The 12,894-nt window shown below is 41.3% G+C and overlaps 1 protein-coding gene across 1 annotated transcript; it reads right to left on the bottom strand.

The window, feature by feature from the left end:
• Positions 1-706: 706 nt before the first annotated feature.
• On the bottom strand, positions 707-11,225 carry LOC109933051 (SEH1-like (S. cerevisiae)). Its single transcript, XM_048592619.1, has 7 exons — positions 10,981-11,225; positions 8,469-8,519; positions 6,276-6,422; positions 4,572-4,783; positions 2,962-3,060; positions 2,101-2,241; positions 707-800 (listed from the first exon to the last, which is right to left on the bottom strand). The coding sequence occupies exons 1-7, from the start codon at positions 11,089-11,091 to the stop codon at positions 773-775; spliced, it is 789 nt and encodes a 262-aa protein (XP_048448576.1). The 5' UTR covers positions 11,092-11,225; the 3' UTR covers positions 707-772.
• Positions 11,226-12,894: the final 1,669 nt, after the last annotated feature.

The following is a 12,894-nucleotide window of genomic DNA, read 5'->3' as shown; positions in this document are numbered from 1 at the left end:
TCCAAGTACGTAGCTCGTTGAAAGTGGTGTCACAGGTAGACAGGGTGGTCAAGGAGGCATTCGGCATGCTGGCCTTCGTCGGGCCGAGGCATCGCGTACAGGAGCTGGAACGTTATGTTACAGTTGCATAAGTCATTGGTGAGGCTGCACTTGGGAGTATGGTGTACAGTTTTGGTCACCCAGTTACAGGAAAAACATAAGTTAAACTGGAAAGTGTGCAAAGAAGATTTACGAGGATGTTGCCAGGACTAGTAGGCCTGAGTTACAGGGAGAGGTGAGCCAGGATACGACTTTATTCCTTGAAATGTAGGAGATTGAGAGGTGACCTTATTCAGATGTATGAAATCATGAAAGGCGTAGATGGGATGAATGCATATAGTCTTTTTCCCAGGATGGGGAATTGAAAACTAAAGGGCATAGGTTTAAAGCGAGAGAGGGAAGATTTAAGAAGGACCTGAGGAGCAACTTCTTCACGCAGAGAATGGTACGTATATGGAATAGGCTGTCAGAGAAAATAGTTGAGGCAGATACAATAGCAACATTTAAAAAACATTTGGATAGGTACATCAATGGGAACGGATGAGAGGGATATGGACCAAATGCATGCAATTGGAACTAGCTGAGTGGGCACCATGGTCAGTATGGACCAGTTTGGACTAAAGGGCCTGTTTCCATACTGTATTACTTTATGACTCTATGACACTATGACTATAATGTCTTCTAACCCTGAGAACTCCACAGTCCATCGCCTCAGGTAAATCCCTCATTTCCTTCATTCCACCACTGTGGATACTGCAAACCTGAAACAGAAACAGAAAATAATGGAAATACTCTACAGGTCTGACAGCATCTACAGAGAGAAAACCTGCTAACATTGCACATCTGTGACGTGGACTAGAAAAAGTTTGAAAATTATTAGGTGATAACTGGTTGTATCGTTATTTTGTTGCTGCGGCATTGGTTCCAACAAGAATGTTGCCCTAAACTTACTGCGCTTTTTTTATATAGCACCAATAAGATCTTTATCATACAACTAACTTCACACATTCCTAACTTTTCCCAGTTTTGCTGGAGGATAATAGAAGAAAGGGACTTTGGCGTACAATTCCATAGAAGGTTACAGCACAGGTAGACAGGATTGTGAAGAAGACATATGGGATGCTTGCCTTCCTTAGCCAAGCCATAGAATATTGAAGCAAGGAAGTCTCGTTATAACTTTATAAAACATTTATATGGCCAGAGATGGAATACTGTGTACAATTCTGGTCACCACACTATCAGGGACATAACAGCAATGCAGAGGGTGCACAGGAGATTCAGCAGGATGTTGCCCGTGATGAAAAATCTCAATTATGAGGAGAGACTGGGTAGCCTAAGTTTGTTTTTCCCAGAACAGAGGAGGCCAAGGGGGAATCTGATTGAGGTACACAAAATTATGAGAGGTATAGTCAAAGTTGACAGAATCTTTTCCCTGTGGCAGACGTATCTAAGACCACAGGGCATAAGTTTACGGTGAGGATAAAGTGATTTAGAGGAGATCTGAGAAAATTCTTTTTTCACCCAGAGTGTGGAACATGCTGCCTAGGAGAGTAATGGAGGCAGGTACTCTTGCAATATTTAAGAAACATCTGGATGAGCGCTTAAAATGCCAGGGCATAGTAGGCTATGGATTTAGTGCAAGTAAATGGGATTTGTGTAGTTTGTTGTTTATTGGTCGGCATAGACATGATGGATCGAAGGGCCTGTTTCTATGTTGTATGACTCTATCACCTGAAACATTAATTTTTGCTTTTCTCCACAGATGCTGCTAGTCCTGGTATTTCCTGTTTTAATTTCAGATTTCGAGTATCCTTTTTCTGTTGCTTTTGTATTAATTTATCAGTGGTATTTACTACTCACAAAATACCTAATGGAAACATTCTTGGCTGCAAGGAACAGTGGCTACAATTCCAAATTCTTAATGATACTTCAACTTCAGAATGCCCCAAGAGACACAAGATTGTTGCAATTTGTTTCAGTTGTGCATCTTAAACACTCATTTACTTTCGGCACATTATATACAGTGTTAAAACCAGAAACTAAGACTGAAGTTACTCCCACCTCAAAGGTTTTAATGTGAAAATTCGAACATCTTTATTTGCGACTGCAAGGATATGAAAAGACCTTCCAAGGTTTGGAGCAAATGCAATATCATGCACTGGATCAGTAACGGTGATTAGAGTTTCTGCTTTTGCATATTTCCTAAATAAAAAACACAAGTATCAAATCAGTTTTCATAATAATTTACTCTTCTTTGCTTGCATTTTCTTGTCATTTCAAGCCTCAAATGGAACATATTACTGCACGATTCAAATGTTCTTTCCAAGTGGGAAGACTATAAAAACACAGCAGTGACAAAGCTCTTCCCCCAGCAGTGGCTGCTTTAGACATACCAAATGCACTTTATAGACATGCAGATTGCAGAACTAGGAACTGGCAAGATCTGCAGATATTTCTCCCATTTTCTTGCTCATTATTTAAGATCGTTGTGGGGAAGGTGATACTTTGATCCACAAGGGTGTCAAAGGATTCTTTTTACTGGTGGGAGGAGCAGGCAGAAAAGAGGAGTTAAGGTCATAATCAGATCAGCTATATTAAACACAGAGTTGGCTCAAATGGATAAAACGGCCTGCTCCTTTCTCTATTTATGTTCTAAGGCTCAGTCACACCCACAAAATAGAAACTCGAATTTGAGATGAGGAACATTCAGAACTTGACTTGGTATGCGGATTTCCTCCACTTCAAAAGCCTGCTGATGCTCACCGTCTGGGTTTAAACATGAGAATCTGCCACTTGGGTCTCACCTTAACAGACAGTCATTGTTCATGGAACATTATTCCAGCACACACAAGCATCATCAGGAGAGGATGGGAGTAAAATGGCAAAAACATGTAAATTTTCATGCACTGAAGCACATTCTACCTGGTGTTTTCATTGTATTCGTAAATTTGAACTTTTCCGCCCACATTTGTGCTGCTATCATCACTGCCCACCGCAATCATAGGAGGATGGGAACGGGAACTGTGAAGAAAAGCATTAGAAAAGAAATGTAAGATATAATTATTAGCCCTGTGTACAAATGATAGAAAAATGTAATTAAATCTGTACAAGTAGTAACTCTCACCGATAACTTTCACTATGCTAAAAGGATTGGCTTTCATAAAATATTTCCAAAAAGGCAGGAGAAACAAAAGAAAAGAGACTTAAAGCTGAACTCATGGCTGAAAACACAATCAAAAGATCTGTTTCAGAAACAGGAAGCTTGACTGTACTGATAGAGAATCGTAATATGCACTTCCATTCGCTGTTAAAATCCCAAATTCAGTTGACATTTTATGTAAATTTTTCCTGCTCAAAGAGTCAGATGGGCGATGAGGAAGATTTTTTTCTCTATCTCTCTTTAGAGTTGTTGTCATCTGAAATGTGTTACCCGAACATATGGTAGGAACAGACTCAGTGACAAGTTTCAAAAAGATATTAGATAAATATTTGAAAGGAACAAAATTGCAGGATGAAAGGGAAACAGGTTAGTTCTTTCAATGAGCCGGCACAGCACAATCGGTTGCCATATTTTATCCAAGTGAGAGGTATCAGAGCTGGGAAATGCAACAGTTCTTAAAACCAAAAGAACTGTAGATGCTGTAAATCAGGAACTAAAACAGAAGTTTCTGGAAAAGCTCAGCAGGTCTGGCAGCATCTGTGAGGCAAAATCAAAGTTAACTTTTCAGGTCTGGTGACCCTTCCTCAGAACTGATGGTAGCTAGGAAAATGTTGATTTATATGCAGTTTTTAACAACAGTTTTTAACTTTGCTACACAACTAGCAGTGAGCACTCTGAGGTCAAATGCAATAAAAACAATTGGAAAAGATGCCAGAATAAAATTAATGGAACCTGACCATCTACTGGGGCAGTTGTAAAAGATGCAGAGGTGATCACACCATTGTGGCCAAATGTTTGTAAATGGACAGTGGCCTTACTGATATTAATGGTTTGCTTTTTTTAAATTAACGGTATACACAATACAGTGTGGAGTGCTGAGGCACAAAAACTGGCCATTCAGCCCAACTGGCCATGACAATGTCACATTTCACATTCAGCGTAACTTCTGGTCCTTTTTCCCTTAAGTTTATCTAATTTAACCTTAAATCCCCTTCTCCACTCCTCATGGTAATGGCAGAAAGAAGAAATATAATCAACTTTATCAACTATCTCCACAGCAGTTCACCATAAATTTATTCTGAATGTGAAAGGGACTTTTGACTAGTTGTATAAATAAATAAAAATGCTCTTTATTAGCCAAAACCAAAAGGATTCTGCTGAAAAGTCACCACACTTGAAACGTTAACTCTACTTTATTCCCACAGATTCTGCCAGACCTGCAAAGTTTCACCAGAATCTTCTGTTTCTGTTTCAGATCTTTGTTTTACAGGACCCTTTAACTTCTCTGGAGTTGCTATTTTATCCTCAACTGGTGTACTAGTTTAAAAATTCTGAAGCACCACGCTAGGTCAGAAAACCCACACATTCTCACCTGGAGGGGTTCCAGGAAATACAGCTGCAACTTAATTTGCACGATATCTCATGTTGCAATGACCACTGACTGAGATTCATGACATCTGGGGCCTCATATATCCGTACAACTCCATCTGCAGAACAGGTGGCCAGAACCAAACCCATGTGTTTCGGAGCAAATTTCACGTCGGTCACTGAAGTTCTGCTGTCTACAAGTGTAGTCCTCTTAACCTGTTTGGAGATAGGTACTTAAAGGCTCGTTAATGTGAACACAGCTATTGACCAGGGTTTTTACTTTTGTTTCATTACAATATCCTCTCATTTTCCCTCCTTTCCTGAAGATGGTGACTCTTTTAATGGAAAAAAGGTGTATTGCGATCTCAGTGAAGAGTCCAAGCTTCTGTTAGAGTTTGACAGTACTATCCTGAAGATATTTTCACTGGGGTGGGAATCTTGAAATCGGGGATAGCTATTCAGTAAGGTGACACTTCATTTAAATCTGAGTTGCGATTGAATTTCTTCTCCAAGAGAGGGTAGTGGATGTCTGGAACCTTCTAGCTGAAAGTTCTTAAAGAAGAGGTAGGTAGGAAATATCAGGAGTTAAGGGCTATGAGAAGATGACATACACAGGGTGTTCGACAGATCAGCCACGAACTTAATGTCGCACCTAGCTATTCTTCATTCAAGTTGTAAGGTTTTTTTATTTGTTTGCAGAACGTGAACATCGCTGGCTAGGCCAGCATTTGTTGTCCATCCCTAAATTTTCATTCCAGATTATTACTGAATTCGATTTTCACCATCTGCAATGTCCCTGTTAGACCCCATGTCCCCAGCTTATCCGAACAATGTGTAGAACATTCTGCCTCAGCAATGTGCCCACTAACAGCACTTGGTCTAACTTGAATTGAAGTGGTTAAAATGGGTGTTAATACATAACAACTTGGACAAAATAAGAGGGTGACCGGGTACATCATTCTTGCCTCTGAGAGGGAAAATGGGGCATCAAATTTTCCTCGAAAGACTTGCACGGAAAGATTTGTGCTGATGTCTCAGTTCAATAGTAAGGCAGTGCTCCATCGTCAAAGGTGTTGTCTTTTAGATGTGATATTAAACTGAGATCTTGCCTGAAATCTGAGGTGGATGTAAAAGATTCCATGGCACTGTTTTGAAGAAGGGGCGTATTCACCAGTATTTATCCCTCAACCAATTACAACATAAACATTTCTAGTCATTATCACATGGCTGTCTGCGGGACCGACAGCACAAAAATTAGTTGCCAGAGATCCTACTTTAAAACAATGACTACTCTTCAAAAGCAATGTGTTAGCTATAAGGTTCTTTGGGATGCCACGAGGTTGTGAAGGTGCTGTTGAAATGCAAGTACTCTCTTGTCACTTCATTTGACACCTGTTGCATATTACCATTCATCAATCAGCTTTCAATCCACAGCTAACTAATATTATAAAACATTACTGACCATTTCGCTAACCAAGTATATTACATCTTAACTTGATTAATTGTTTTGTCATTTGTTAAAACAATCTCATAAGATGCTATGTTGAGCTTTAGAATTTGACTTTTTGTTGAACATGTGGTGGATTAGTTGCTCTGGAGACTGGAAGTGTGGTTAAACTGTCATTGCCACCATCCATTGTGGATACAGCATCACAGACCAAAACCAACCAAACCCAACAGCATCAGTTGTGAAAACATCCAAACTCACCCAATGGCTCTGGCCCCGCAGTTTGTCATTCGATTCTCCCACTATCTCCTCCCATACAGCTGCTGTCCGATCAAAGGAGCAGGAAGCTAACACTTGCCCAAACTCAGGGTGGGCCCATGTCACTCGCCACACTGACCCACTATGTGTCTACAAAACAGATTGTATAAAATTTTGCACATTAGGTCAGAGAGAGTAGCAGCCTTAATGGTAAGTATCTCAATCTGAATGTAAATCATACAATGTTACAGGGTAGAAATAGGTCATTCACCCAACTGATGCACACCAGTTGATATCAATTCTCTACGTTGCATGACAGACTAGTCTGATGAGAAACAATCAAGGAGCAGTGGGCTATATTCTCCAAAGTTTAGGAAAAAAAAAGATAATCTAACTGAAACCATAAAGTACTTATAAAGTTTGATAGAGTGGATCTCCAAGGCTCGAAAGTCATAGTCTCTGAGTAAGGGGTTTGGCTATTAAGAAATGAGGGAAAGTTCCTTCATGCACTCAGACAGACAAAATTCTCTGTTGCTGTTAAGTTGATGAGCATATTCTAAACCAATAGTGACAAATTTTTTTAACATTAAGAGAATCAAGGATATGGAGATTAGTCAGGTAAGTGATGTCCATGTACAAAGTTAGCCTTAATGTCACATCTAGAGATATTCTTCATCAAAGTCGTAAGTATTTTTATTTGTTTGCAGAAAGTGGACTGACTGGATTATGTGACTGGATTCAGAGCACTTGTGAAGGACCAAGTGGACTCCTCCTGGTTCTATTTAGAATATGTAACAATTATACCTAAGTATTTATTGTTTAGAGTATAAAGGAATGTATTGTAGTGCAGTCCAGATATAAGAAAGTACATTTATGTGCCACTGATGTTCTGATTCTAATTAAATCCTTATTCTTTTTCTCTCATGCATTAATTTAGCTTCACCTCAATCGTCTTTCCAACAGAAGTCTTTCAAATTCACATTATTTGCAGCGAAATGTATTTCTGCTCCCCAGTCAACTTGCCACAACTATGACAAAGAAGTGGAGGAGCCTGGAATTGTCAACTATGCACCAAAGTGGGAAGATGCTGTTTTTTAAAACAGGTTATTCCCCACAATCAGATGCCATATCTGGTACATAAGTTATTGAGTGTGGCTTCCCCACATGCTGACAGAGAGAGAAACTGATTTGAGGAACAATCACCGCTTACATATAGCCTTTGTGCCTAGGAGACAAAACAATATCAACGGCTCATAAATGTACTTTCTCCTTTCTGGTCTACACTACAATACATCCCTTTATACTCTATACAATAAATACTTCGTTATAATTGTTATATTCTAAACTCTTTTAAACAGACGTAGAGTCCTGTTCCTGTCAAGAAATAGTATTTCATCTAAATTAGGTAAATAGTTGAAAATTGTATGTACTGATATTGACTCAATGTCTGAAGGGAGCCTTTTTTGTCGCGGAGTCAAATCATCAAAAGAACAATGGTTAATAGTTGTTTGGTAATACAGAACTTGAGTACTGCTGTGAAAAGGGACAGACTGTTGACATTTTTCTTCTTGCATTCATCAAGGCAGATGCAAGAATACCAAATTTCAAATAGAACAGTTTACAGTTTATTTTACTATAATGTTATAAATTGTCACTCTCTTTGAAATTTGATAGTCTGTCCTGATGAATACAAAACAAAAAGCGTCAACAGTATGTCTCTTTTTTTCAGTAACGTATTACCATGATTAACTTGAACAGTTTGATAATCTGAAATTTCTGATTATCAAGGTTATTATATAGTCAGTTGCTCAAAGGTTTTACAGATTTGAACAAAGTGAAGCAGCCTTCACATAATCTGATCTCTTTTTATTTGTGACAGCAGCCTCTGCAGAGAAAAATTACCACTGACAACTGTTGCTACACCACCACTGAGCTTCTTCTGTCACTTGTGAACTCAAGTCAGGTATTCCTCTAATAATGTCAATGTTTGGTGAAACAATCTGAAACCACGACTGTTTCTCAGTGAGATTATGAAGACTGATTTTCTTCAAGTTCAGAATTCTTGAGAGTTAAAACAGTGTAAACACATGTACATTAAACAGAAGTGCAAGTTGGTATGTGCCAACATAAATAGAATGAAGATAAAACACACTGGTATTGCTCTGGTGCCTCTACACTCCAGTAGCAGCTACTCACCTTCCAGCTGGCTGTGCAGTGCCAATCCCCAGTTTCACCCTTGTCCCACACCTGTTAAACCAACACAACATTTGTTAAAAAAAATAAGTCCAATGGATTCACAGACACATAAAATATTTTGAACTGGAAACTATGACCAGGTGCTTCCCCACAAGGATTCACTAGGATGGCAACTTTGTCTCTTCCAATTCCCAAAAGTCTAGCAAAACATTACACAACTATACTCTAAAGAAAACCTAGGACTAAGCTACCTGTAAGATCAGTGAATGAATGGCATTTAGCCAAAGGAAATCTGGGAAGGCCTGGAGATCAAAAATATCCTAATCTTTTCAAATCAACTTGTGTCAAAATGTGGGAGGTCTGAACAGTTTGTAAGTCAGCAGATCTATTCTTTGCAGATGGCATAAACAAGGTCTAATGGACACTGCAAACGTAAGAGATCTTGAAGTCCTGACACAATCTGATAACCTTGCAATTAAAGTCACTTCATAAGCTAGTCAATCTCTTGGTTAAACACTGCATAATTTGATCTGAAGAAAACAGGAGTTATTACTGCTCACAACATTCTTGACCACAACATATGCTGTATTTTATAAAAGATATTCAGCATATTATTAGATCAGTATAAACCGAATCACAGAATCACTACGATGCAATAAGAGACCATTCAGGTCTGCACTGACCATCTGGACAGCATGCCACCTAGACCCAGCCCCCCCAACCCTGTAACCCTTATTTCCTGTAGCTAATCCACCTAGCCTGCACATCCCTGGACACTATGGCGTAACTTAGCATTGGCCAATGCACCTAAGCTGCACATCTTTGGACTGTGGGGGGAAACCTGAGCATCTGATGGAAACCCACGCAGACATGAGGAGAACATGCAAACTCCACACAGACAGTCACCCTAGGCTGAAATCAAACATGGGTCCCTGGCGCTGTGAGACAGCAGTGCTAATCACTGAACCACCGTGCCACCCAACTGCTTATAGCGCACAGCTCAAAATACGTGATCACTCACACACTGAGTTAGCTTCATCTTTTGGGCAAACTGGTGAGCCTCCACCCATTCCACTTCATCAAACACTATCAGCACTATCTTTTCCTTTCTCCCTCGTGCATATTTACCTTCCCCTGAAATGCACCTAGTTACTTCAAATAATCCATCTGATTCCTTATTGTATTTAATGATTTTCTTATATTTGTGACTTCTAGTTTTGGACAAGCTGTCTGTACACAGTTTGTAAGATAGGCATGACAGATCTCCAAAATCTAATGTATCAAAAGATATAGTGATTGTGCAGGAAAATGGCATTGAGGGAGAAGATCAGTCATGATTCAGCGCAATTGTACAGCAGGCTCAAGGGACTGAATAGCCTAATCTACTCCAATTTTCCACACTTTGGGCTGAAGTGCCCCACACACAAGTCCATTCCACAGCTTAACTCAGTAATAGGACTCTCACTTCTGAATCAGATGGGGGTATAAGCCCCACTTGAAGCCAGTACAAGCGTGCAGTGCTGAAAGAGACCCGAGTAGTCAGAAATGCCTGTCCACATTGCCCTGATAACAAGGATCTGTTCTCAATGGTTTTCATGTGCCATGACAAGGTGAAGAGTGTGCTGGCAAGTTTTCAGAAGCAGTGCTACTTTACCTGAGTCAAGTCTGGCCTGTGCTTCTGATCTGTTCCAGAGTCTCGATATTTATTATTGAAGGCAGTATCTGCTAACCAGGTGTCCCTATCAACAATGCTTGTGGAAGCCTCCAGAGCCACTCATGCATAGACTTCTGATAGTGCACATGTGGGTGTGCTGTGGAATTTTGTCTTATTGAAAAGGTTGGGAACCACTCTCCCATCTCACATATTAAAACGGTTTTCTGAGCATATTACGCTGGAGTTTATATTCTTTAACTGAAAACCTGTTCATTCATCTCAGAGCTCTTTGTGGTGCTTAATTATTTACAAATAACTTCTCATTGCCTTCACCATACTGGGTCAGTAGGAGATCAGTTGACAAACATTCACATTCACTAGCATTTGCACTCATTGAAACAGAAACAACAAAAGCAGCAAAAACTCAACAACTGAGAAGAGGGAATTAACATTTCTGTCCTTAACCTTTCATCAGAACTGAACAAGGTCAGAAACATGAAGAGAGTATTTCGGTGGAATGGCCCATTGAAGCAAAATGAACCCAACCACAGGGCTGGCTGAAGGCAGGTGAACAACTCCCTTCCCCATTTCCCCAGGCATGCTCTTCCATCCACTCTGGGGGGCAGGGTGTTATCTCCCCATAATGTGCCCCAACCTCCTTGATCTCTCTCTGTCCCTCTCCAAACCCTTCTCCTCCCTCTCACCCTACCTTGTGCTCCTCCTCCTCCTCCCTTTCACCCCCTCTCTTTAACCTTTAACCCCCAAACCCCAATCCCTCCCCTATCCCCTCATTCCTCAGTCCCCCCCTTCACCCCACCACCTCAGCCCCCTCCCCGGGCCCAGCCTTGGCCTCTCCACCTTCACGCTCTGATCACTGGAGCAGGTCGCCATCCTCCGCCCGTGGAAGTCGAAGGAAACATCGTGGATCAGGTCTTTGTGGTCGGCCGCGATACTCCGAGCCACGAACATCCCGACAAGGAGGGATTTCGAGCGGCGGGACCGGGGCGGCAGGGCACAGGCCTCGGATCGCGAGCTGACTCGACGGCGATGCTTTGGCGCCTCCCGCTCGGCATGTAACGACGGGGGGGGGGCGGAAGCCGGCAGGAGGCGCTCGACCGGTTTGCTGTAGCGCGGAGACACCAGGCGGTGGCGCTGTCCCGGGCGGGACAAACTGTGGTAGCGTGTAATGACCGCCATATGGCGGCGCTGGGGAGCTGGTGGTTCTGTTTCTTGGATGTCATCGGGAAGGGCCGGCCATCTGTGCTGTACAAGGTGTGACCATCAGGCGGCGCAGTAGTGGCCTGCAATGTCAACAGTGGGAACGCTGCTTGTGGAGGCACTGTTCTGCCTTTTCATTATTGAAGGCTCTCTTTTTATCTTAAGAACTTTGTATGGATTGCAAATCCCATGGCAATCTATAACATTTTCCCAGCAGAGCATTTTGGATAGCAGTACTCACACTAAGGCCCTTGAAGTTATTTTCTCAGCATTGCTACTAACTGTTGCCTCTGCAGTTTGTGGCCATGATGTGGAGGTGCTGGCGTTGGACTGGGGTGGACAAGGTCAGAAGTCACACGGCACCAGATTATAGTCTGTAATAAAAACCGAAAGAACTGTAAATCAGGAACTAAAACAAAGTCCCACCTGATGAAGGAGCTACACTCCAAAAGCTTGTGATTTCAAATAAACCTGTTGGACTTTCACCTGATGTCATGTGATTTCTGAGATGGAGACAGCAGATAGGATCATGAACTGATCGCTCTAGCATTTATTGGTATCTATCATGGTATGAGCTTGGACATTGCTTGAAGAATGATGTGCTTGAGCAAATGCCAGTGTTTTCATCCAGAGCAGGAATCCATGGACTGTGTACTCTTTATTTGTCTATCAAACCCTTCCAGAGACTCAGGCCCTTACTGCCTCTAGTGTTGCAATCTCTGAGGTAGATCCGTTCACTGCCTACTGAAATCCAGGTTAAGAATTATTGAAGGTTTGACATCAAAGGCCTCAAATATTCCAGAGGCAGCCCTTCTCAGTCAGCGTCTCACTGCCAACTTCTCAACTTCTACACTGTACCCGTGGTGTGTGGGCAGCCTTAAAGTCTAACATAGAGTCATACAGCACGGATTTCTGACCCATGTCTAAGGCATTGGTTTATCAGGCAGTAGTAATCCCTGTGTTCCTATATAGTCCAATAATGATGATGATAAATACAGATTCAATACAAATTGAAAATTATAATAAGTTTGCAGATGACACCTAGTAGACAATGAAGAAGGTTTTCTAAAATTACAAAGGGATCTTGATCAAATGGATCAATGGGCTGAAAAATGGCAGATGAAGTTCAATCTGGATAAATAAAAGGCATTGCATTTTGGTACCACAAACAAGAGTAGGGCTTATACAATTAGTGGTAGTGCCGTGGGTAGTGTTGTAGAACAGAGGGACCTAGGGGTGCAGGTACATAATTCTTTGAAGTTTGTGTCACATATAGGGTGGTTTAAAATAGCATTTGCCATGCTTGCCTTCATTGCTCAGTCCTTTGAATATCGGAGTTGGGAAGTCATGTTGAGGTTGTACAAGACATTGGTGAGTCCTCTTCTGGAATAGTGTGTCCAGTTCTGGTTGTCCTGTTATATGAAGGATATTATCAAGCTGGAGAGTTGAAGAGATTTACAGGATGTTGCTGGCTGGGTATGGAAGGTTTGAGTTATAAAGAAGGGCTGGATAGGCTGGGACTTTTTTTTTTCACTGGAGCATAGGAGGTTGAGA

This window comes from Rhincodon typus, unplaced genomic scaffold, assembly GCF_021869965.1.
Source record: "Rhincodon typus isolate 14 unplaced genomic scaffold, sRhiTyp1.1 hic_rhity00001556, whole genome shotgun sequence".
Classification (NCBI taxonomy): domain Eukaryota; kingdom Metazoa; phylum Chordata; class Chondrichthyes; order Orectolobiformes; family Rhincodontidae; genus Rhincodon; species Rhincodon typus.
This window is presented reverse-complemented; position numbering and strand designations above follow the sequence as displayed.